Below are 23,938 nucleotides of genomic sequence, written 5' to 3'. Positions count from 1 at the left end.
GGTCTGGGAGATGATGGTTTGGTGGTGGGAGGTGGGGTCATGGTCAAGGGGGCAGTAGGAGGAGGTGTCCGCGAGCTGGCGTTTAGCCTCAGTGGTGTAAAGATCGGTGCGCCAAACTACTACTGCGCCTCCCTTGTCTGCTGGTTTGATAGTGAGGTTGGGGTTGGAACGGAGGGAGTGGAGGGCTGCACGTTCCGAGGGTGAGAGGTTGGAGTAGGTGAGAGGGGTGGAGAAGTTGAGGCGGTTACTGTCGCGGCGGCAGTTGGCTATGAAGAGATCGAGGGCGGGTAAGAGGCCAGCATGGGGTATCCAGGCAGATGGGGTGTGTTGGAGGTGGGAGAAGGGGTCGTCAGAGGGTGGGCGAGAATCTTGGTTGAAGAAGTCGGCGCGGAGGTGAAGGCGGCGAAAGAATTGTTCGATGTCTATTCTGGACCAGGTAGAACCTGCACAAGAAGGACAGGTCACATCTTTAGCAGGACCGGGAATAACATCCTATTGGGGAGATTTACTATACTTTGGGAAAGAGTTAATTTAGCTTGACAGGAGGATGGGAACCAAAAAGAGAATACAGATAAAATAAAAACAAAGTTGGTGATGGGAGCATTCGGGATTGAATCACAAAATTGTATTAAAATGTAGATTCATGTTAAATATTAACATGAGAATATTAAAATTCTCTATATGAATGCACACAACATTTGCAACAAGACACATTAATTGATTGTGCTAGTAGAAGTTAAATAATATGATTTAATTGCCAATATGAAGGCGTGGTTGCAGGGTGACCAATACTGGGAAGTGGATATGAAAGGATGTTCGGCATGTCGAAGGAATAGGCAAAAAGAAAAAGGTGGGAGCGCTACTGACAATAAGAGACAGGATCAGTGTTATAATGACCCTAGCTTACTGCTAGGGTCATTACTGCTTAAATCAGATGCCAGACTGAACTCTGGCTTGTGGATGATATTTTACTTTTCTTTTGGTTTGAAAGAAGCAATGACTCAGTGAAACATGAGCAATGCTATAGATTAATTTTTAACAAAAAAGCAGAAGTTTATTACGCACAGGAAATGCTGAAAATTAAAGTAAAGCAAATTATTTACATACAACATACATTTGAAGATTTAGAAATACCTGGTAAAACAGAATCCCATTAATTCCAAAGCATTATTTTACAATTATCATGCCAGAAACAGTGTGGAGCCGCAGGAGATGGGGAAGATACTAACATGGTGCCACTGTTTAAGAAAGGTGGTAAGGACAAGCCAGGGAGCTACAGACCAGTGATCCTGACACCTGTGGTGGGCAAGTTGTTGGAGGGAATCCTGAGGGACAGGATGTACATGTATTTGGAAAGGCAAAGACTGAATCAGGTTAGTCAATGTGGCTTTGTGCTTGGAAAATCTTGACTCACAAACATAATTGAGTTTTTTGAAGAAGTAACAAAGAGGATTGATGAGGGCAGATCTATATAGACTTCAGTAAGGTGTTCAACAAGGTTTTTCATGGGAGACTGGTTAGCAAGGTTAGATCTCATGGAATACAAGAAGAACTAGCCATTTGGATACCAGAAGTGGGACAAAGGTAGAAGACAGAGAGTGGTGGTGGAGATTTGTTTTTCTGACTGGAAGCCTGTGACCAGTGGTGTGCCACAAGGATCAATGCTGAGTCCATTATGATTCTTCATATATCTGAATGATTTGAATATAAATATAGATGGTATAGTTAGTACGTTTGCAGAAGTCATCAACACTGGAGGTGTAGTGGACAACGAAGAACGTTACCGTAGATTACAATGGAATCTTAATCAGATGGGCCAATGGCTGAGGATTGGCAGATGAAGATCAATTTAGAAAAATGCGAGGTGCTGCATTTTGGGAAAGCAAGTCTTAGCAGGACTTACACACTTAATGATAAGGTCCCAGGGAGTATTGCAGAACAAAGAGACCTTGGAGTGCAGGTTCATAGCTCGTTGAAAGTAGAGTTGCAGGTAGATAGGACAGTGAAGAAGGCATTTGGTATGCATTCCTTTTTTAGTCAGAGCATTGAGTGTAGGAGTTGGGAGGTCATATTGTGGCTGTACAAGGTGTTGGTTACTTTTGGAACACTGCTTGCAATTCTTGTCTCTTTCCTGTCAAAAGGATGTTGTGAAACTTGAAAGGGTTCAGAAAAGGTTTACAAGGATGTTATGAGGGTTGGAGGATTTGAGCTATAGGGAGAGGCTGAATAGGCTGGGGCTGTTTTCCATGGAGTGTGAAGGCTGAGGGATGACCTCTTCGAGGTTTATAAAATCGTGAGGGGCATGGATAAAATAAATAGACAAAGTCTTTTCCCTGGGGTGGAGGAATCCAGAACTAGAGGGCAAAGGTTTAGGGTGAAGGGGGAAAGATATAAAAGAGACCTAAGGGGCAACTTTTTCACTCAGAGGGTGGTATGTGTATGGAATGAGAGGCCAGAAGAAGTGATGGAGGCTGGTACAATAACAATATTTAAAAGGCATCTGGATGGGTATGTGAATAGTAAGGGTTTAGCGGGGTATAGCCCCTGGCAAATGGGACTAGTTTAGGTTGGGATATCTGGTTGGCATGGACAAATTGGACCGAATGGTCTGTTTCTGTGCTGTACATCTCTCTGACTCTATAACTCCAAATGGCAGAGACACTAAGTCCTTTCGTGGAACTTTATATGAGTGTGAACAGGGTGGGCTATGCTAGGAAATCTGGGAGAATTATGTGAGAAGTAAGTAGAGGACTTTCTTGACATTGGGATAACTCATTTTCAAACAGAATTCCAGATGAGATTTGCGCTATGGAGCAACATGTATGCCTATTATGGAGAATTATTGCTTGTTGCCAGCTCCATTAACAATAAATATTACTTCATTAATATGCAATGTTTTACTCCAGAACCTCCTGTGAGGAAACTTGGTGGTGGACAATTCTGAAAATAAAATTCAGAGTGGGTACCTGGTGATTTCAGACCACAACTGGAAAACCATGAAGAACTTTTTGCCCCCTTATCTAAAGAAAGATATAGTGGTTTTGGAGGCTGTCCAAAGAAGGACCACTAGGCTGATACCAGGCATGAAGGGTCTGGCGTATGAGTAGGGCCTATGAGAGGTCATCCCTTAGCCTTCACACTCCATGGAAAACAGCCCCAGCCTATTCAGCCTCTCCCTATAGCTCAAATCCTCCAACCCTCATAACATCCTTGTAAACCTTTTCTGAACCCTTTCAAGTTTCACAACATCATTGGACTATGGAATAATGAGAGATGCCCTCATTGAAACATACAAGATCCTTAGGCGGTTGCTCGGGTAGGTGTAGAAAGGTTGTTTCCCTTGTGGAAGAGACAAGGACAAACGGAATAACCTCAGAATAAAGGGTGGACATTTACAGACAGAGATGAGGGGGTATTCCTTCTCTCAGAGTGTAATGGATCTGTGAAAATCTTTATTATAGTGGGCTGTCGAGATTGGTCATCAAGTATATTCAAGGCTGAGATTGACAGATTTTTAAGCAGTAAGGGAATCAAAGGTTATGGGGAATAAACAGATAAGTGGAGCTGAGGATTATTAGATCAGTCAGGAACTCATTGAAAGATGGAGCGGACCAAATGGGCTGAATGGCCTACTTCTTCTCCTATGTCTAATGGTCTTATGGAGGTTAAACTTAAATAATTACTAATTTTTTTTTAAAAAGTGTATGTATTTAATTTATGAATGCAAGGAATAAATGCTCCCATTGTATGTACACTTGTAAAATATACTTAATCTAGCCTCAAAGTAGCATACTTTTAAAATTGCATGTTGTCTGAAATTAAGTCCATTTATCTCTCTCCTAGATTATCAGATCAACATTGAAACACACCCAGATCAAAATAAGTGACATCCAGGTCTCTTATTCTGATTGCAACATCAATGCTGATCTCTATGCAGTTGTTATGTTGTTACTGACCTGCTCCTTTTCTGGGAATGTCTCTGTTTGGTGTCCACTGAAAGTGATGCCATGGCAGTAACTGTTTCTGTCTCTTTTCTTTCCAGGTTTTGGGCATCTTTGAGAGACCAGTCAATTTCTGAGGCATACTGTCGCACTGATATCCAATATTTCTCTGTGAATAGAAGTAAATACGGTTTTCAATGTCAAATGATGAAAAATCTGTAAAGCTGATTTACTTCGCATTCTATAGATAAGAATTAGAACATAATTTTCTTCAAAGATTTTCAAAATTGGTCAGGGCATATAGGGCAACGTTTGATAAAGGCAACAGGGATTGTTCGCCAATCACGAGGGACTGGCATTGCCACATTTGGAGACAATCTGTTGAAGTATTGGATTCCTAAATAGGCAGTGGCAGGTCTTCTCTGGGATCAAGGACCCTGTGGGCTCACAATGAGACATGCTTCCTCTGAGACAAGGAGGTCCTCCTGCTTTTCTTGGCTCCATTCATAAAAGTTCTTTTCAAAACCTGCAAGGTATCAAATTGGGCATCCTGACACTGTTATGAGTGGGTTAAAAAGGCATTGCATTTTATGGGAACCTGATTTGTATTTATTAATGTCCCCAGAATCCAAAGGAATCCCCATCCACAACCAAAAAGTGTGTGGATAAAATGAGGAATCAACAGGAATGGAGACATTCCTATAGATTGAGTTAAGAGAAATTTTAAAATCTTAGTTTGGTGTTTCGGTAGTGCTCCACACAATCAAATGTAAGATGTTACCCAGAATAATTAATCTCATATTTTCAACTTGATGATGTAGTTGAGATCACAATGAGTTCACTGCAATCACAATGCATGCATCATCCCATATTTGATTTGTTAGCAGTCTATCACATACCAAAAGTATCCAGCCTATCCCAATGAGGCATAGCTGAAATTCTGTTGAATTAAGCTTTTTTAACACATTGTAATCACTAAAATGCTTAATGCACTTGGCATGGCTTCACTGATCATTGATTGTGTGAATTCCCTGTTGACTTGCAGAAAGAAGTAGACCTACCCAGCTGTTTTGGAGATCAGGTCCTAAGATCCACATGAGGAGACTTCAGTGAATTCAGTTCAAAACCAAATGGTGCAATGAGCACCCACATAGTTCTCTTATTCCTGATATTATGGATTCATATTGAAGGGATTGAGGTGTTTGCTCTTTGCTAGCTGTGAGAGCACTATGTTTAATAATTCTGAACAGTTGCAGCCCAGTCCCTGTGAGACATGCATCTGTTACATAATACTTGCTATGGTACTGTCTCTAAGATAGATGACAAGATGGTATCTGTAGGCATTGTCCCTGAAGTTGTGGGCAACACAGTGGCACAGTGGTTAGCACTGCTGCCTCACAGCGCCAGAGACCCAGGTTCAATTCCCGCCTCAGGCAACTGACTGTGTGGAGTTTTCACATTCTCCCCGTGTCTGCGTGGGTTTCTTCCAGGTGCTCCCGTTTCCTCCCACAGTCCAAAAATGTGCAGGTTAGGTGAATTGGCCATGCTAAATTGCCCATAGTGTTAGGTTAAGGGGTAAATGTAGGGGAATGGATCTGGGTGGGTTGCGCTTCGGTGGGTCAGTGTGGACATGTTGGGCCGAAGGGCCTGTTTCCACACTGTAAGTAATGTAATGTAATGAAGCTAGACACATTTTATAGAATAGTACGAACATTACTCTCCAGGTGACTCTGCTGTACCTGTCCAGTTAATTGTGGGCGGTGGTTGTCAGTATTTAAAAATTGCTCCATTCCTTGGTTTTACCTTACGAGCACAAAAGATTGAGCAACACATTTTAAACAGAAAATTAAACAGTTTACAAGAGTCTATACTTTTTTTACATTTGTACAATAAGAATCTATCAAAATGATCTTATATGCAAAATTTTAAAACAAATATGTCAACAGTTTGCTGAACTAAACGATTCTTTTGTTAACCAAAGGTTGCTTTGATAAATCACATTTAATTCAAATAGCTTTTACTCCACTGGTTTATATAATGTTTCCAACAATATTTCATTAAGAAATATTGAGATTCTGATTTTATTTTGATTCATATGGCATACAGAAAACCCAAGATTTTGCAATGGCTTAACCAGAGAATGAGATATGAGAGATTATGCAGATGACTGCTACAGAGCTTACTTAAAAATGAGAAAACACATTGTTTTTTTAAATAAAACACTACATTTAGTCTGATCTTGGCCCTAACTTAATGGGATTCTGCAAGATAAGAGACAATTAATTCAATTCCATTAAGTCTAGCAAAGCTGAATTATTCTATGTACTGATTTTAAATAAATGGAACAAACCAGTCTAGTGTGAAACAAGGCACTTAACATACTACTTTTCACTTGTTATAGCCCTGTATTTTTGTGCATTTTGTTTTCATTGCAAGATTTCTGCTGCCGCTGACCCATCCTGATTTCCAAAGACAGTGGTTCTGCGTAAAGCAATGAAATGCTGTTAGCAGAATGAAGAAGGATGGAGTACAACTTTTAATAAAGTCTTGAGTCTTCTGGAATATCTCAGCCCTACTTGCTTAGATTGATACTGTGTCCCCATTCTTACAGCAACAGCAGAATTTGAGGAAACGAACAACAGGAATGATCAATGAGGTAGAGTGGAAAACCATTAACCACAGTGATTATTTTATGTACAATTGTTATAAAAGATTAGTGGAAATTTGCACATAAGTGGAAAATTGATAACATAAATTTCAACTTGCCAAGATTGTAAAACTATTCCAATGGTGAGAAGGAGCTGCAGGTTTCCTTGCTGGGATGTATTCTTGGCAAGACAATTTCTACAATCCCATTCATTTATACAATTTTTGATAATTTTACAAGATATATATTAGGAGTTGAAAGAGGTTGTGGTGGAAAATATTCCAGTTCTCATAACTGCAAAGTAAATTTAACATGCCAAGAGTTAATGGACCACTCATTCTCACTACACTGTTCTGTTGCCAACATCATTAGATTATTTGTTATTCATCTGTAGAAAAGACTGCCAGTTTTGTTTCACGATTGAATTCTGGATTTTATAAGGAAAGAATGGAAGGTTTTAATTTCTGGACTTGTATTATCAATAAAAATACAGATCAGAGCTTATTCTGGAGTGTTTCCAAGATTTATATTTTCTCTTTTTGGAAAAGGAAAGCATTTGTACTCTGAAAGAACAGAAATCCTGGTTGAAGTTTGTTGGTTTGAGAGAAGATTTCTGAGGTAATTGTTGTTCATAGTTATTTTCTAATTGCTCATTGTGTTTTTATAATTTATTTATGTAAACATAATATTGTTTCTTCGTTGAGTATGAGCCCACGTGCAATCAACAAACTGATATACTGATTTAGAAAAGCAGTAAACAGACAGACCTTCCTGGCACTTCCTGTAATTAAACATAAATTACTCAAATAACTTACTTTGAATTTCAATTGTTTTTTCCAGAGAAGCTACAGCATTGGCGTTTGGCTTCTGAAGCTGAACTTCTTGGGGAAGAGGCTCCAGCTGTAAAGATTCAAACAACTTTGTGATAAGATGAGTCAATTTGCTGTTTAAAAATGAACTCCCCCTCAAACATTTTCCTGTGACTTTCTAACCCTTTTCCAACCTGCAACCTTTTGCTGAGAAGAGTTCCAGTGTGCCCTACTGGAGATGACTTTGAGTACTTTCAGCTCACTTTATTAACTGTTTAACTATCCACAAAGTTTTATAGCATATAAATATTTACTGAAATTGTGCACATTTATCACAGAAGTATCTAAATTACTTGTCTTGATATTTGCAATGTTTGGCTAAGCAAAAGTCAAATATTTCTTATTGAATTATTAATTTTTGGCTAAAGAAATTTGATATTTTTCTTTTGTTCATCACCCTTTCTAACTTCTTCCCCAGTTTTCAGTAGGATAGTTCTGTTGTACCTCACTGGATGTGTTCTTCCAAGAAAACTACAATGAGTTCCTTTAATTAGATTGCAATTTATTGAACAACTTCAGTTTTGACGTTATCACACTCTACCGCTAAAGTAACTTCACAGTGTGCTATTTACACATTATACACAACTGAACGGTGTAGCTTTCTGTGAAACTACTACTTCCAGAGTTAAGCATAAAGTACATTGATGCTATTGTTCTTACCCACAGCACACACTCCATTCCTTCACCAATTATTCCATACACTCTCCATGCCTACATTCTTTGCATTAAACAGACTTTTTGCAAACTCAGTTTCTTATTTGACCCTGAGATAAGGTTCTGAACCTATATCTTCTCAATCACACTCCCTGATTTCACCTCTGCTGCCCATATCCTAATCTGCACCAATGGCTGCTCACCATTCTTCATGTGTTCCCTCTCCACCACTGCAGCCAATTTATAATTCTCATCAAAGTCTTCAAGCATTTCATGACATTTTCCTCATTATCAACCTCTCCCATATCTTTGTATCAAGTCCCAGCCCTGCAACACATCAAAGAGCTTTTCAAACTCTATCTCTCTCACTGTTGTCATTTAAGAACTTCCTCAAAGCCTACATTTGACTATTTTATTCAGTCACCCCTCCAATCCTTCCTTTGATTTTGCTCAGTACAAATTATTTTGCCAGATGACACTTTCACACATTTTGGAGTGGAAACTCCTGGCTTTCGTCCCTGCCAGAATGGAGAGCAGTATTGGATCGGAAACTCAATATAGAGACAGACAGGCTTAATAAGAGGTATCCTGCCTCTTGGGAATTACCTTAGCAATCAGAGAGACATAGGAGAAAGTGAGGTCTGCAGATGCTGGAGATCAGAGTAGAGAGTGTGGTGCTGGAAAAGCACGGTGGGTCAGGCAGTATCTGAGGAGCAGAAGAATCGACATTTTGGGCATAAGCCCTTCATCAGGACTAATTCAGGACACTCTTGAATCAGGTAGACATGTCCATTCTGTCACAGGAAGGATTTCTAATTCAAGGAACCATAGCATAGGTTACCTCAGCTCACCAACACTTGGATTTTTGAACAGTAGCTACTCCAGCAATAGTGTGGACATATGACAATCACCATTCCACATAAGATGTGAGGCTACAGGCTTCCACGGCTACTCCAAGAGTGTGTGCATGGTGATGGGTGTGCTGATGCCATTTGCAGCATTAACTGCTGGTTCTGAAAATAGTTGCCATGCATGAGCTCTGTTGTCCATCCAGGAGAAAAGAAATTAGCGGGAATACTGCTGGTGTAGCTGCTCATATGTCCTTCCTGAAGGTTCTGCTCTAGGAGCTGAGGTGCTTCAGTGAAGTAGCTTTCCTGAGAATGGAGAAAGAGGACGACCTCTCCAACTGAGTGAGTGTGGATGGAGGTGCCCAAGGAAATCCGCAGAGTAAATGTGGTCCCTTCAACCAGAATATCCTGTACCTAGTAGATCCATGCTCCCAGAAGGATGTGAAAGTTGAGTAGCATAATACTTCCAGGTGATTCACACACACGGATATCCTTAATATTCTCTTTAGAGTGGTCTTTGGTACAACCCATCATGTAACTCCACTCATTGCTCCCTCCACAGGCACCTCACATTCCCACTTGAACAACTAGCACTCACACTTATCTAATCATATTTTCACACCCATGCTTCACACTCACCATTTTTAAACGTATGTCCTCCTCTCCTGGTCGCACAAATCTCATACTTCACACAGCCACTAGAAATGCATGGTCACCAGGTCCATTGGGAAGGAGGTCTGTTTCAGGAGGCTGCAGAATTCCATGTGATCCGCCAAGAGTGCCGGAGTCTGCTGTCACTGGTGCTCAGACATGTCGAGAGTGGATCTTTTACCTTTAGTTCCTGTGCCGAGGATCTTGATTCCTTCCAGTTCAATCTTGGTGCACATCTCCTGTGCTCCATGAAAGGGATTGAGTCTGTGTAGAAGGTAGCTGGTATTGCTGCTAAGTATTGCTCCTGCTGCTGTTGGCAGTCAAGTTAGTTCTTTTCTTGGTACTCATCAGAGATAAAAAAGAATGAAGATACATAGGTTACTCCATGCTGTGGTGAAGGTTGGCAGCAGACAAGTGCAGCTGAATGTGAATAAAATGCTGTGTAAGTGAAGTGCCTTCCAAGAAGTTGGCAATCACATTTTGAGCAGTGAAACACTGTCTGAGAGAAGAAAATGCATGTCAGTGAGGTGTGAGCATTGCTGGCATGACCAGCATATACTGCCATTCCTTAACTGCTGTTCAGAAAGTGGGGGTGAGCTGCCATCCGGACCACTGCAGTTCATGTGGTGTTGAGAGATGCATGGTACTGTTAGGGAAAGAGTTCCAGAATTTTAACACAAAGATACTGAAGAAAATGGCAATATAATCTCAGAACAGGATGGTTGGATGCTCAGAGAGAATCTGGAGATGGCTGCGTTCCCATTCATCTGCTGTTCTTGTCCTTCTACATGTAGAGGTCACAGGGTTGGAAGACGCTGTAGAAGGAGCCTTGATGAATTGCTACAGTGCAAATTGCATATGGTACACCTTGCTGTCACTAAGTGTCAGTGGTGGAGGGAGGCAATGTGTAAAGTGACGGATGGAGTGCCAGTCCAGCAGTCTGTCTTCTTCTGAATGGTGTTGAGCTTCTTGCATTTTATCAGAACTGCATTATTCAGGTAAGTGGAGGATATTCCATCCCATTTATGTCTTGTACATGGTGGACAGGCTTTGGTGAGTTAGGAGATGACTTACTTGCCACAAAATATATATTTAATTTCCTTTGACCCTGCCTGAGGCTTCATTGAGTGGGAATGAATGGGGTAATTCCATTGCATTGATACCCTTTGCAAGGCATTTTAATGGTATGTAATTATTCAGAAAGGGGTGGATATACTGCCTACAATTTCCTATCCACTGGTGCAAAAGTTTGAAAGGTTTTTTGTGTCCATATGCTCAGATACTAGTTCTTCAATTCACCAAGACCGTCAAGATAAGGATGTGAAAACTTTCTTAAGGTAATTTTGAGCGAACCTTTGCAATGGAAAAATGACCTGTCAACAATTCCTAACATTTCCATTTGTTTTGAGATTGGTCCAAGTCTACCACTAAGTGGTGAGGAACCAGGCTGGCTCAGGCCATAGAGCCTTCTAATTTACAAAGTATGGATATACAATATAAATAGAGTTCAGCCTGACACAATTTTGAATACAAATGGATGAAATGTGCTCCATAAACTCTCAAAAACCAATGTGAGTCACTCCCTCCCCACATTACCACTCTCCTGTCCATAATTTCAAACTCATTGGGCAACAGATTGCCTTTGTCTGGTTCAGAGGTCAGCCAGTCCATTTAGCATTGTTGTATCCAGATGGATGGGCAAACAGGAAGATTTATATTCTCTGTCTTCAGTTTGTTTGCTGCATGCTAATGAAGTCTAGCCTTCAAAATGGCTGGGGCTTTGGTGGGAAGAAGGTGGGACAGCTGTTTGCTGTCTTGAAATGAATGCTCAAGGTCTGTAGCAGGGGAAAATTTCCTGATGTCGATCCAACAAACTCCAGAAATCAGAAAGGCGACATCCAACTCAGCTCTAGAAGGATGGTAATAAAAGAAAAGGATCATATTCTCTGTCATTTTGTTGTGGAGGATATATAAAGTTCTGTGAACCTGGGATTTACTTAATTATCTATTGCTATTGCTTATCTATTATTTTTAATAGATTGTTCTCTAGTTTCGGGCTGGGACTGTAGTCTGACAGAATGATTTACAAAGTCTAGAGATTATGAAAAGACTTGTATCATATCCAGTGTGCTAAATATAGTAACAAGGGTTTTATTTGACATCTGGGCAATGCTATACTACACATATTGTCCATGTAAGGCCACATAGTAGTTCATTGTGACTAAGAGCTTGATGCTGGGAGTAGTCCTTTATACAGATTACATATAAAAATCTGACTAAAATCCAAAAATATAACATTAACCTTTGAAATCATGTAATCATCTGTGAAGTCATACTTATTGAAATAGAAAATGCATTAACTTCATAATGAAATGATTTGTACCATTCTTATTGGTGGATACATTTTAGTTATGTACAACCATCCTGGTTTATGAAATGGCCTGAATATACAATTTACTGGATTCTTTGTTGCTGCACAGGAGACTCCTGTTCAACCTCTGAAATACATCAAAGCAAGTGAAAGAACCATTGCTCAGTAGCCAGAGAAAGTTGATAAGTTGTGCTTGCCTTTTCTGGAATTCTGAAAGCTTGAAGTCAGATTCTTTAAAACTGAATAATAAGTGAAAAAGAAGGAATATTCTTTTGATAACAATAACTCCAATGAACGATGACTTAAAAAGTCATGAATAGAAGCAAATACCTAAAATTCTTTCAGCATTAAACACATTGAAAGAGGTTTTGTTTTGCAGAAGGTAGAAGGTACAACTGTCAGAAGCACTATGTCCTTCAGGTACTTTAGAATAAAAACAACATGATAACTGCCAGGCATGCCAGCAGGTTAGACTGTGAACTCTGAATTGATATAGTTCATTTAGTCCTCTTTTAGCTCTTTGAGCGTTTCAATTTTAAAACTAATCAGTTGAAAAGCTTTTGTTAAAACATCAAAGGTTAGGTTATTGCACAACCATTGCTGAATCTTACTAAGCAAACATGTGATATAGTTATTTGATGAAATGCAGATACAAAAGTACACGTTAAAAGTAGATTCAGACAAAAGATACTTATAAAAATGAAAGTCAGTTCAGTCCATTATCATTGCAGGCTAGTTACTTGCTCAAAGATTTCTATTTCTGAGATAAAGTCTTTGAAGGCCTGAAGCCTGAATTCAGCAGTTACAATAGCTTCTGTGGTTGAACGTTTGGAGGTTATTTGAGCATGTGGATTCAGTAAATAGATCAGGCTTTGATAGAGAACCAAGATATTTACTGTAAGCTCACTAGTTCCATGCTTACGGCTCTTGAAGATTGCTCAGACTCTTAGGCAAAATGGTGTCTGATTTCTGAAATCCTTTCTCTTTGGCATTGAGAACTCTCTTTGTTATGCTGTCTTCCAGACTCTCCTTGGGAGTTCTGCTTAAAAGCATATATAGATCAAACTTAAGATGGCTGCTATGTTAACTTCTGATGAATCATTGTCCCATGAACAAAGTCAATTCTGGCAGATTTCCATGAGAAGAGAAAAATTCTCACCAAATGTCTCAAACATGTTGTATAAGGCAGTTAGTATATGAAGGGTCAACTGACATCAAAGATAAGCTCCACCAGCAGGATATAAAAGACAATTGCTGGGAGGAACAAATCAGAGTTTTTATATGTACTATGAATACTGCATGTGTTCTCCAGAGGGTACATAGTGTTGCGGTGATTATTTACCTGTATAATGTTAACAGCAGGTAGCTCATTTGTGCTTAACCTTGTTAGTCTCACAAGAAACAGTATGTATCACAGATGTAATGTAAATAGCTATTAAGTAATATGTAGTAAACGCATTTATTGTTTATCAAAAGTGGTCATCAATTCTACTGATGGTTTTGGATGCCATCTTTCCCTATGTGGTATCAATAAGATACACTGATTCTAGCAAGAAAGATTGATGGCAGTGAATGTACAAAAGACGTTCTAGCTGGATGCAGCAGAAACTGACAGATATACGATGATGCAGTGATGGGCATCTGAGGATTTCATTTAGTTGTACTGAATTAGATGGTGGGTACCATTTTCCCATAAAATGGTGACATCCTGTAAAAAATCAGTTCTACAGAAGAACAGCGATCCAAGGATTAAAATACTAGTCAGAAAATGATAATGCATATTTAAATATTCAGCAGCTTAAGAGCATCCAGAGCCAGTCAGGGGAGGTGTTGGCATGATAGTAATGTCATTACATCAGTTATCCAGAGACCCAGGCTAAAGCCATGGTAGTTGGTGCAATTAAATTCAGTTGATAAATATGGAATGCAAAGTTAGTCTCAGTGATGGTGACCGTGAAACTATGATTGATTGTTGTAAAACCTCATCTAATGTCCTTCAGTGATGAAATTAGCATCCTTACTAGGTCCGGTCCACATGTGATTCTAGACTCAGAACAAAGTGGTTCACTCTGAACTGAACTCTGCAATGGCCCCTCAAGCCACTCAGTTCGAGGGCAATTAGGAATGGGCTAACAAATGCTTTTCTTGCCGGTGCTGTCAATATCCTATAAAAGAATTAAAATAAAAATCTTGGTCTTAGAAATATTGAAAACGTTGAGGGAGACAATAGAGCCTTATTAGAGCTGCAAGGAGAAAAATGTGAATCATGAACCCAGGATACAACACAAGATATCGGACAGCTCATACAAGTTCAGTCCCTTAAAGAAAGAGTAAATGTTTATACATTTAAACAAACATTCCTCAGCTGAAAAGCTGACAGAAGACATAAATCACTATAATTGTACAAATTGGCTCAAAATCATTTAAAATTATTCAAAAAATTGGTAAATAAAAGCTTTGCAATAAAAGAAATCCATTAAGAAAATCACTAAAGTAGCAAATAATTTGATTAATCATAATGAAAATTTAAAGCTAGAAGAAGAGTTTACTGAAAAAACAGTGTTTTGAGGGGCTTTCTTTTATTGATTGCTTTAAGACGCAAGTTCAGCATGACAATCTTTTCAACGTAAGATACTGAGAGAAGTTCAAAGAAGAATCACGAAAGGTGCAAATCTTCCATTGTTTTAGAAAGGGCACAAAATCACAAAGGGGTAACAGTGTGAAATGGCATTCTTCCCTTCACTGGGAGAAAATAAAATGAATACAGTGGGTGGAATTTGCCTCTCCTTGCTGTGGGAGTAATGGCAAATGTGGCGACAATAAAGGGTGAGGATGAATCAGATTCTTGACCATGAGAAAACATTTTGCAATTTCACCTCACACTTAAATGGCAACTTCAGATTCTTATCTTTTGAGTGGTGGAAGATAAATTGGGTCGGTATGGGCGAGTTGGACCGAAGAGTCTGTTACCGAGCTGTACAACTCTATGACTGTAAGACAACATAATTTAACCATTGACAGTACATTTGACAATGACTTTACATTAACTAGCAAATATGTCATGGCAAGAACAAGATTTAGCAAAAGTGTATAGCTTCCCTAACAATCTGTTGACAATTTTATCTGCAATCTTTACATATTATCAGAACTTCGTGCATATGGTCATTTACAGCCAGAATTGTTTTGAGGTTGAATTGTTGCCAAAATTTCCAATCCATCTCTTTCAGATATTCTGCAAGCAAAAGAGGATCGTGCACTGGAAACAGCTATTCAAATGGGAACAAAAGGTCAGCCCAGCTCAAGAAGTTTATCAGATTTCACCATTTCTAGAAAGCAATCATATGATAGACAGATTCAGATGCTTGAATCATTTGATGCCTGATGTTACTATACCAGATGTAGCAATAAAAAAAATTGCAGTCACAATGACAGCACCACAACTTTGACACCATGGGTGCTCCAGTTTCCTCCAAGTGTCCAAAGATGTGCAAGTCAGGTGAATTGGCCATGTTAAATTGTCCATAGTGTTAGGTGCATTAGTCAGGAGTAAGTGTAGGGAAATGGGTCTGGGTGGGTTACTCTTCAGAGGGCCAATGTGGACTTGTTGGGCCAAATCGCCTGTTTCCACACTGTAGGAATCTAGTCTAATCAAAAACAAATGGGATTTAGTGCTTGACTCTTGTTACAGTCAATTTATCTTTTTAGAAGAAATAGTACCAGAACAGTTTGATGAGATTTACTGTTCGTGATTGAATTTGATAAAATGAAGGTGTTTTCCAAAGAAACAAGAACAAGAATGGAAGAATCACAAATAAATCAACCTCGCTACAGTGTCAAGAAGAGACCATTGATTCTATCAAAAACACAATAATATTCTCTGTCAAGACTTGATGAAATAGAGATACTCTAAGGGAAACAAATGTTCAATATTAACATTGATACCAGAGGTTACTCTCAGTAAAGAACATCTTACAAATCAAAAATCTGCAAAGCTTTTTGTGTGTCAACAAACTTTACCTGAAAAAGTTCATCTTCTTTAAAGGACATTCAGGAAATTAAAGATTCACTAAGTCTCCAGGATAACAATAAACTGCATCTGAATGTTTTGTTTTCAAGCAGGGGACTTTAAACCCAAACAAGTCATCAGTCAATTTTAAAGTTAGAGACTTGGGGGAAACGGGTGATGGTAAATCTACTTCCTTTGAAGAACTATATTGAGAATTTAATAATCAGAAAAAGCAGGATGGGGTGTAGAGTAATGTCTTATAGGATGGTCAGTACATGAAACCATTGACTGACATCTCACAATATGTCCCACCGAAAAGAATATAAAGGACTACTCCTTAGGGTAGCTAACCAGAGTTCCTTGCAACCTCCAAGTTCCGCGTGGGCTCATTAAAATGTGTATCCAGCTTCTTAGTGTTCTGTAGCTGTAGTAGTGATGTTTGATCTTGATTTGAGCCTGATAGTATAACCGGTTCCTTTTGTTGTTAGTTTTGAGGCAACGTTCTGCTGGTATGCTTTTTATGGCTGAGGTGAATCAAAAAGAAATCAGCCCGTCACATCTGGCAGTCATGTTTTGTAAATGCCATGTCTATATCAAGAAGTCAAATTTGCCTGTTAAAAGTATATATACACACATGTAAATAATATAGTTATGCGATTGTGAAGAATACCCACCTAGAGTTAATGGAATAGACTATTCAGTCCCTTGAGCTGTTCCACCATCCAATCAGAATTATACCTGATGCTTAAGTCAACTGCATATACAGAGTATCTCTTGTTAATCTGACTGAATGAAACTCTATAAATCTTAATCTTGAAAATTTCAATTAACTCAGCAACCACATTCATTTGGGTAGGAAAATTTTAGTTTTTCTCTGCTCTGACATGAATAGAAAGCATGCCAGTGAATCAGTGTAACAGAGACATCCAGAAGTATATGTTATATAAAGGCATTAGTTAATTCACTAACCTTTCCAAGATTGAATCAAGAACACAATGTAGAATGGCGAATCCTGAAAACTGCTGGCATGAATAATCTACTACTCAACCAAGGACATTTCGACTTAATTTTATTTTTGTTATTTGACCAAGGTATGCTCCAAAGACAGAGGTATCAAAATCACTAACAACCTCCAATTGTACTTCTGATCCATGGCTATCAACCTCTTTGGAATCAACTGTGCTCTGTGTAATCACACTAATTAGTTACAGTAAATGTAACCTGAAGTTTAGGCAGATTTCAGCAGGTAGACAAAGTTGGAAGCTGAGGAGAAAGTGAGGTCTGCAGATGCTGGAGATCAGAGATGGAAATGTGTTGCTGGAAAAGCGCAGCAGGTCAGGCAGCATCTAGGGAACAGGAGAATCGACGTTTCGGGCATTAGCCCTTCTTCAGGAATGAGGAAAGTTGGTCCTATAGCCAACATGGTGTTGTGCATGGAAAATCATGTCTCCAACTTTGAGTTTTTTTGTAAGAGGTGACCAAGAAGATAGATGTCTGTTGTCTACATGGACTTTAGTAAGGCCTTCAACAAGTTTCCGCATGGTAGATTGCTTACTAAATGTTGTAACGGTACCTGAACTATCAGGTACCGTTTTGTCTGGAGTGTAGGAGGTTGAGGGATGACCTTACAGTGTTTTCTAAAATCATGAGAGGCATAGATAGGGTGAAAAGCCAAGGTCTTTTCCCCAGGGTACAGAAGTCTAAAACTGGAGGCATTGGTTTAAGGTAAGCAGGAAAAGATTTAAAAGGGACCTGAGGGGCACTTGTTTTTACACACAGTGGGTGGTGAATGTATGGAATGAACTACCAGGGGAAGTGGTAGATGTGAGATTAAATACCACATTTAAAAGATATTTGGACATATGCATGAATAGGAAGGTTTAAAGGCATACAGGCCAGATGCACACGAATGGAACTAGTTCAGTTTGGGAAACCTGTTTGGCATGAACGAGTTGGACAAAGGGTCTTTTTCCATACTGTATGACTCTCTGCTCACATTAATATCTCAATTACATTACTGATATTGAAGAAGATAAATTTTAAGGTCAAATAAACTGTTAGTGCAAGGACAGACAGCCCGATCATTAAATTAATATGTTAGGTTGGAGAAAGCATAAATTTAAAGGGATGGTAAGTTAAAACACAGACCTATGATCACAGCTCAGGAAGTGAACTTATAGAGAGGGAATTACTACAGTTTGAAAATCATTGAGAGACTGAAGAACCTCAGATGATCGAAATCTGAAACAAAAGCAAATTGCTGGAAAAATGAAAGGTCGAGGAAGGGGAGGGAGGAATCTGAGACTGTCCAGGTGAATTTGAGGTCGGGGTGGAAGGTGTTGGTGAAGTGGATGAAAAGTTGGAAGCTGCAAATTTAGCTACAGGATCGAGGCAATACAAAAACCTTTGAGGTGAAATTAGCTAACCAATAGTGCAAATTATGCTGAAAGTGAATACGTTTTAAATCAACTTCATTTTCTTGTCCATTGATGTCATGTCTCACTCTACCATCATGTGAGCACTGAAGAGCATTGTGGACCAAATCAGAAGCACTACCAGGTAAATGTGAATAACATCTTGTGACAACACAGGACACTGTGCACACTGAAGTATTTAAACAGTTTATATGTGTAAAGGTGGAAGATAGTGATCTTCCAGGAATCACTGGAGTCAGGGAGGAACCCAGAGGACTGGAAAATGGTTAATGTAACACCCCTGTCCAAGAAAGGAGGGAGGAAGAAGGTGGGAAATTATGGGCCAGTTAGTCTGATCTTGGTCAATGGTAAGATTTCAGAGTCCATTACTCAGGATGAGATTGTGGTGCACTTGGAAGTGGCTGTTAAAATAAAATTGACTCAGCACAGCTTCGTCAAGGTAAGGTTACATTGGACAAATTTACTAGAATTCTCTGAGGAGGTAACAAGGACGTTAGTCAAAGGATAGCCAATGGATGTGATCTATTTGAATTTCCAGAAGGCCTTTGACAAGTTAAAGTGGGGCAATAATCCCCATCAGATACCCTAGACTAATACCCTCTGCGCTTGGGACATGAGTTTGTGGAATTCACCTTTGAACTAAGAGTCACTGAGCTCTCTGGCTGAGACAGACTAGGCAATATGCAAGCCTAGGGGCAGCTGCCTGAAACAAGGGCTTAGCTTGTAAAGCTAAAGGAAGACCCCCACAAACACCTCAGTTAAAGACAAGGAACGCCATCCTACAGAGCAAACAACTAAGACATTCTTGACCCTACAAAATATGAGTTTGCTTGGACACAGAGATACTGAACATCCCACAGCATTGTACTACAGGCTACATGCAAACCTGTTTGCCTTTGAATGTGAAGGCCTTACACTACCAGGAAAACTTTAACCTACCTCCATCCAAGAGAAATATTGGACATTCAAAACCATCTTCTAGCTTTATCAGAGAACCATTTACACCTCATCTAATAATCAGGAAGCTCATTCAGCTCCAAGAGGAGGAACAATAGCTCAGTGATCAAATCCAGATTTGGTGGGAGATGAGGGGAACTGACAGTCGGTATAACTGGGGTACCCTGATCTCGAAAGAGGTTCAACTCGGCTAGAAGTTCGGCCAGATTGGAGAGAATCAGCCACAGCCAGTCACAGTGAGTCACAGACTGTAACCATCACAGACTCAGCCAAACGATCTTTCTCATTCACGAACCTCCACATAGCAATTAGAAGCGGCCGGAGAGCAATTTATCAACCAATGACATCCACTTCAGGGGTGTGCATAAGGGCATCGAGACCCTCTGTCCCAGCTCAGTTAGATAGGGTTGGTAGGGTGGGCTTTGGGGTTGACGGTGTAGGGCACTCCCCAGGGAAGGGAAGCAGGATAGGACCCCGGAATTAGCGTCTCTCTCTCTCTCTCTCTCTCTCTCTCCCCTTGCCCCATCACCCAGTAATTAACAGCTATCTGTAATTTTAAACCCATTGTACCAAGTCCGGGCTGCAAGGGTTAACTGGGGTGCTAGTTAGCTGTTAGATAAGTCTCACCTTGCTTGATCTGTAACATTGTTTTTTTTAAATATTCATTTTCTTTTTCAGTTATTATACATATTTTCAATTTTGCTTGTTTTAATAAAATCAGAGCTTCCTTTGCCTCTGAAGCATCTGCCTCCTATGTTTTTCGCCACACCTCACTACCTAAGTCCAGTGTCAGAACCAGGGAGCTGATGTACAATAAACCAACCAGCATTCCATACACAAGGTGCCACACAGGAGGCTGCTAACTAAGAGCCGATGGTGTCAGGGGCAAGATACTGGCATGGATAGAGGATTGGTTGACTGGTAGAAGGCAGAGAGTAGGGATAAAAAGTTTTTTTTTCAGGGTGACTACCAGTAACTAGTGGAGTTTCACAGGGGTCTGTGCTGGGACCACAAGAAGATTATACATCAAAGACCTGGACAAAGGAACTGATAGCATTGTTGCTAAGTATGCAGCTAATACAAAGATTGGTGGAGGGACTGGTAGTCTCAAGGAAGTAGGGATACTGCAGAAGGACTTGCATATGCTAAGCGAGTGGGCAGAAGGAATACAATGTGGCTAAGTATGAGGTTATACATTTCAGCAGGAAGAATGGAGGCATAGATTATTGTCTAAGTGGGGAAAAGCTTCAAAATCTGAAACACAAAGTGACTTGGGAGTCCTAGTTCAGGTTTCTCTTAAGATTAACATGCATACTTAGTTGGTGGTTAGAAAGGCAAATGAAATGTTAACATTCATTTCAAGAGGGCTAGAAAGCAAGAGCAGAAATGCACTGCTCAGACTGTATCTCTGGTCAGACCTCATTTAGGATATTGTGAGTAGTTTTGTTCCCTGTATCTAAGGAAGAATGTGGTAGCATTAGAGGGTGTCCAGAGGGGATTTGCAAGAATGAGCCCAGGGATGAAAGACTTGTCATATGAGGAGTGGTTGAGAACTCTGGGTCAACATTCTATGAAGATTAGAAGGATGAGGTGTGATCTGACTGAAACTTAGAGGATACTTAGAGGTCTGGAAATAGTGGATGTGAAGAAGACGTTTCCACTAGCACAGATGACTACAAACTGAGGGCACAGCCTCAGAGCAAAGGGTCAGCCTTTAGAACTGAGATGAGCCGGAATTTCTTTAGACAAATGGTGATTAATCTGTCGAACCCATTGCTGCAAAAGGCTGTGGAGGCCAAGTTATTGAGTGTATTTAAGACGGAGATAGGTAAGTTCTTCAGTGGTCAGAGGATGAAGGGTTACAGGGAGAAGGCAGGAGAATGGGGTTGAGAAACGTAACAGCCATGATTGAATGGTGAAGCAGACTTGATGGGCTAAATGGCCTAATTTGCCCCTGTATGTTATGTTCTAATGGTCTGATGGTCTAAACAGAATGCAGACTGCATACTCAAAGTGAAGGAACAACTCCCTCTGAACAAAGTTGTATTGAACAGATCCATCATAGTTTTGATCAAACTCTCAATGACAGGGTGCATAATAATTAAAACTTTATGAGCCTCTGCCTAATATCAGAGGAAATTCTCATATTGTTAAAGGTGTCTTCAAGAAAAATGCAGTGGAGTCTCACAAGGATCTGAATGACATGACCTATGGCGAGATGACTGCCCAAATCAGGCAACAAGTGCAGTGAAGACCAACTGGATGTCAAGATCAACCCGCTACATATTTTATTCTTTCCGTAAGTGGTGTGGAGAGATTTCCATTACATATCATTAATTGCCTTGTTAATGTTACAAGTTGCATTGTTAATCTTCAAACACCCACCTTACCAAACTTGTCAAATAAGCTGAGCATCACAAAAACCTGAAAAGGAAACCAATCGGGCTAGCAGATTCAACTTGACACTTAGTCTGAATGACCTCTGTGTTGGATTCTTGCCAACAACATCTCAGGGCACGATCCATGAGCACCAGCAGAATGCACTTCACCTCCTTGGAGAATGGAATGGAATCCGAAAACAGCCAACCCACCACAAGCGGTCTTCTTTGAAAAGTCCAGGACTCTTAGTGCATGAAGACAAGGAAGACAGGCATGCCACTATTCATACAAGCTCTCTGTGCCCTGCGCAAACTGATCTGGTGTTCCAGCAGGAAGGAGAAACCTGATTGCAGCATCACCCCATCCACCAGGACCTCCAGCTCCCTGTCAGAGAAATATGATGCCAATTTCCCCTCCTCTAAACACACATACGTAATCAAGCAGGGTGGCTTCAGAATATCTCAGAGCTCATCCGGGTTCACAGAAGAATTTAAAAAATGTCCGAAGCACAAGGGTTGCTGCTTTTTTGGTGAATATGCACTGAGTGATGAGTCATTCTGGGAACAGACTGTAGTAAGATAGGGCAGCAATCAGGCATGAGAGATGTCATAGTGGATTGCTAGCTAATTCATGAGATGGTTTCATTAAGACAAGATGAGAAAACTCATGATGCCTTGCAGCATAAAACCCTCCAAAAACTCAACGAAATGCAGATTTAGCCAAAAGGAATACAACTCTCAGTCCATTCTTCTTAGAATCATAGAATTCTGACAGTGCAGAAAGAAGCCATTTGGCCCGTTGAGTCTGCACCAACAGTTCGGAGAGCATCCCATCTCAATCCACCCCCTCACTCTATCATTTTAACCCTGTATTTAACATGGCTAATCTATCTAGCCTGCACATCCCTGGACACAACAGGATAATTTAGCATGGCCAATCCACCTAACATACACATCTTTGGATTGTGGGAGGAAAGGGGAGCAGACTTTTGCAGACACAGGGAGAATATGCAACCTATATACACACATGCACCCAAGGCTAGAATCAAACCCGTGTCCCTGGTGCTGTAAGACAGCAGTGCTAACCAATGAGTCAACAAATTGCCGAATCCAAGTACAGTAAACTGCTCAGTTACATGAATGCACTGGTTGCGGCCAGGCCTGTTCATAAATATCATCAGCAAGGTTTGATCAAAAAGCGAGCATCAGCAAGGTTTGATCAAAAAGCGAGTGAGAGAGAGAGAGAGACCAACGACCAAATGATCAATTCCCAGAGTGAGGAAACCTGCTTCCATCAGTTTGCTGGTTTCATGAGAATTCCGGATAATGAGGACTTTATTACTTTTCTTCACAACTCTTTTCAAATTTCAACTCCTTCCAAATTGTGAATACTTCCTGATTGTTTGGAATAATCTCCAAATATCTCTCTAACTTTCCTAGACGAGGTGCAAGATAAACTTACCAAGTCATCATTCACTTATCGAAAATGTTCGCTTTTCTTTCCCCCCCATTTCATTTCATTCCTCTATTTAGTTCATTGATGCCACTATGATTAGTCCTCCTTTGAATTTGCCTATGTTGTTCTTTTAAAGCTCCTGGTATGGAATGCTATGTGTCATTCTTTAAGTTCCATTGTGTTTACTTTCACAAGATTTCCAAACAGTGGAATTCTTCACCTCCTCAATCTTTCCTTCTCTTACAATTAGAGTCATAGAGAGAAATAGCATGGAAACAGGCCCTTCAGTTTAACTTAGCCTATGGCAACTCATTCCATGCATGCACCATCTTTTGTGTAAAAACGTTGCCTCTTAGGTCCCTTTTAAAACTTTCCCCTCTCACCTTAAACCTATGCCCTCTAGTTTTCGACACCCCCACCCTCGGAAAAAGATTTTGTTTATTTATCCTATCCATGCCACTCAAGATGTTATAAATTTCTGTAAGATCACCCGCTCAGTCTCTGATGCTCTGGGGAAAATAGCCCAAGCCTATTCAGCCCCTCTTGATCCCTCAAACCCTCCAACCTCGGCAACATCCTGTAACTCTTTGCTGAATCCTTTTGAGTTTCACAACATCCTTCCTATAGCAGGGAGACTACAGCTGCCCACAGTATTCAAAAAGTTGCCTAACCGGTGTCCTGTCCAGTCACACATGATCTCCAAACTCCTATATTCAATGGTCTGA

At 40.1% G+C, this 23,938-nt stretch overlaps 1 protein-coding gene across 9 annotated transcripts in view; it reads right to left on the bottom strand.

Moving 5' to 3' along the window:
* LOC122549771 (histone deacetylase 9-like) overlaps positions 1 to 23,938 on the bottom strand; it is a 789,364-nt gene that overhangs the window by 15,695 nt on the left and 749,731 nt on the right. For all 9 annotated transcript variants that reach the window (XM_043689769.1, XM_043689771.1, XM_043689766.1 and 6 more), the window contains 2 exons: positions 7,404 to 7,488; positions 3,957 to 4,110 (listed from right to left, as the gene is read on the bottom strand). In XM_043689769.1, coding sequence (XP_043545704.1) covers positions 3,957 to 4,110; positions 7,404 to 7,488 — 239 coding nt within the window. The remainder of the gene's footprint in view (positions 1 to 3,956; positions 4,111 to 7,403; positions 7,489 to 23,938) is intronic.

The sequence above is a fragment of the Chiloscyllium plagiosum genome, chromosome 5, assembly GCF_004010195.1.
Source record: "Chiloscyllium plagiosum isolate BGI_BamShark_2017 chromosome 5, ASM401019v2, whole genome shotgun sequence".
NCBI classification, from domain to species: Eukaryota; Metazoa; Chordata; class Chondrichthyes; order Orectolobiformes; family Hemiscylliidae; genus Chiloscyllium; species Chiloscyllium plagiosum.
This window is presented reverse-complemented; position numbering and strand designations above follow the sequence as displayed.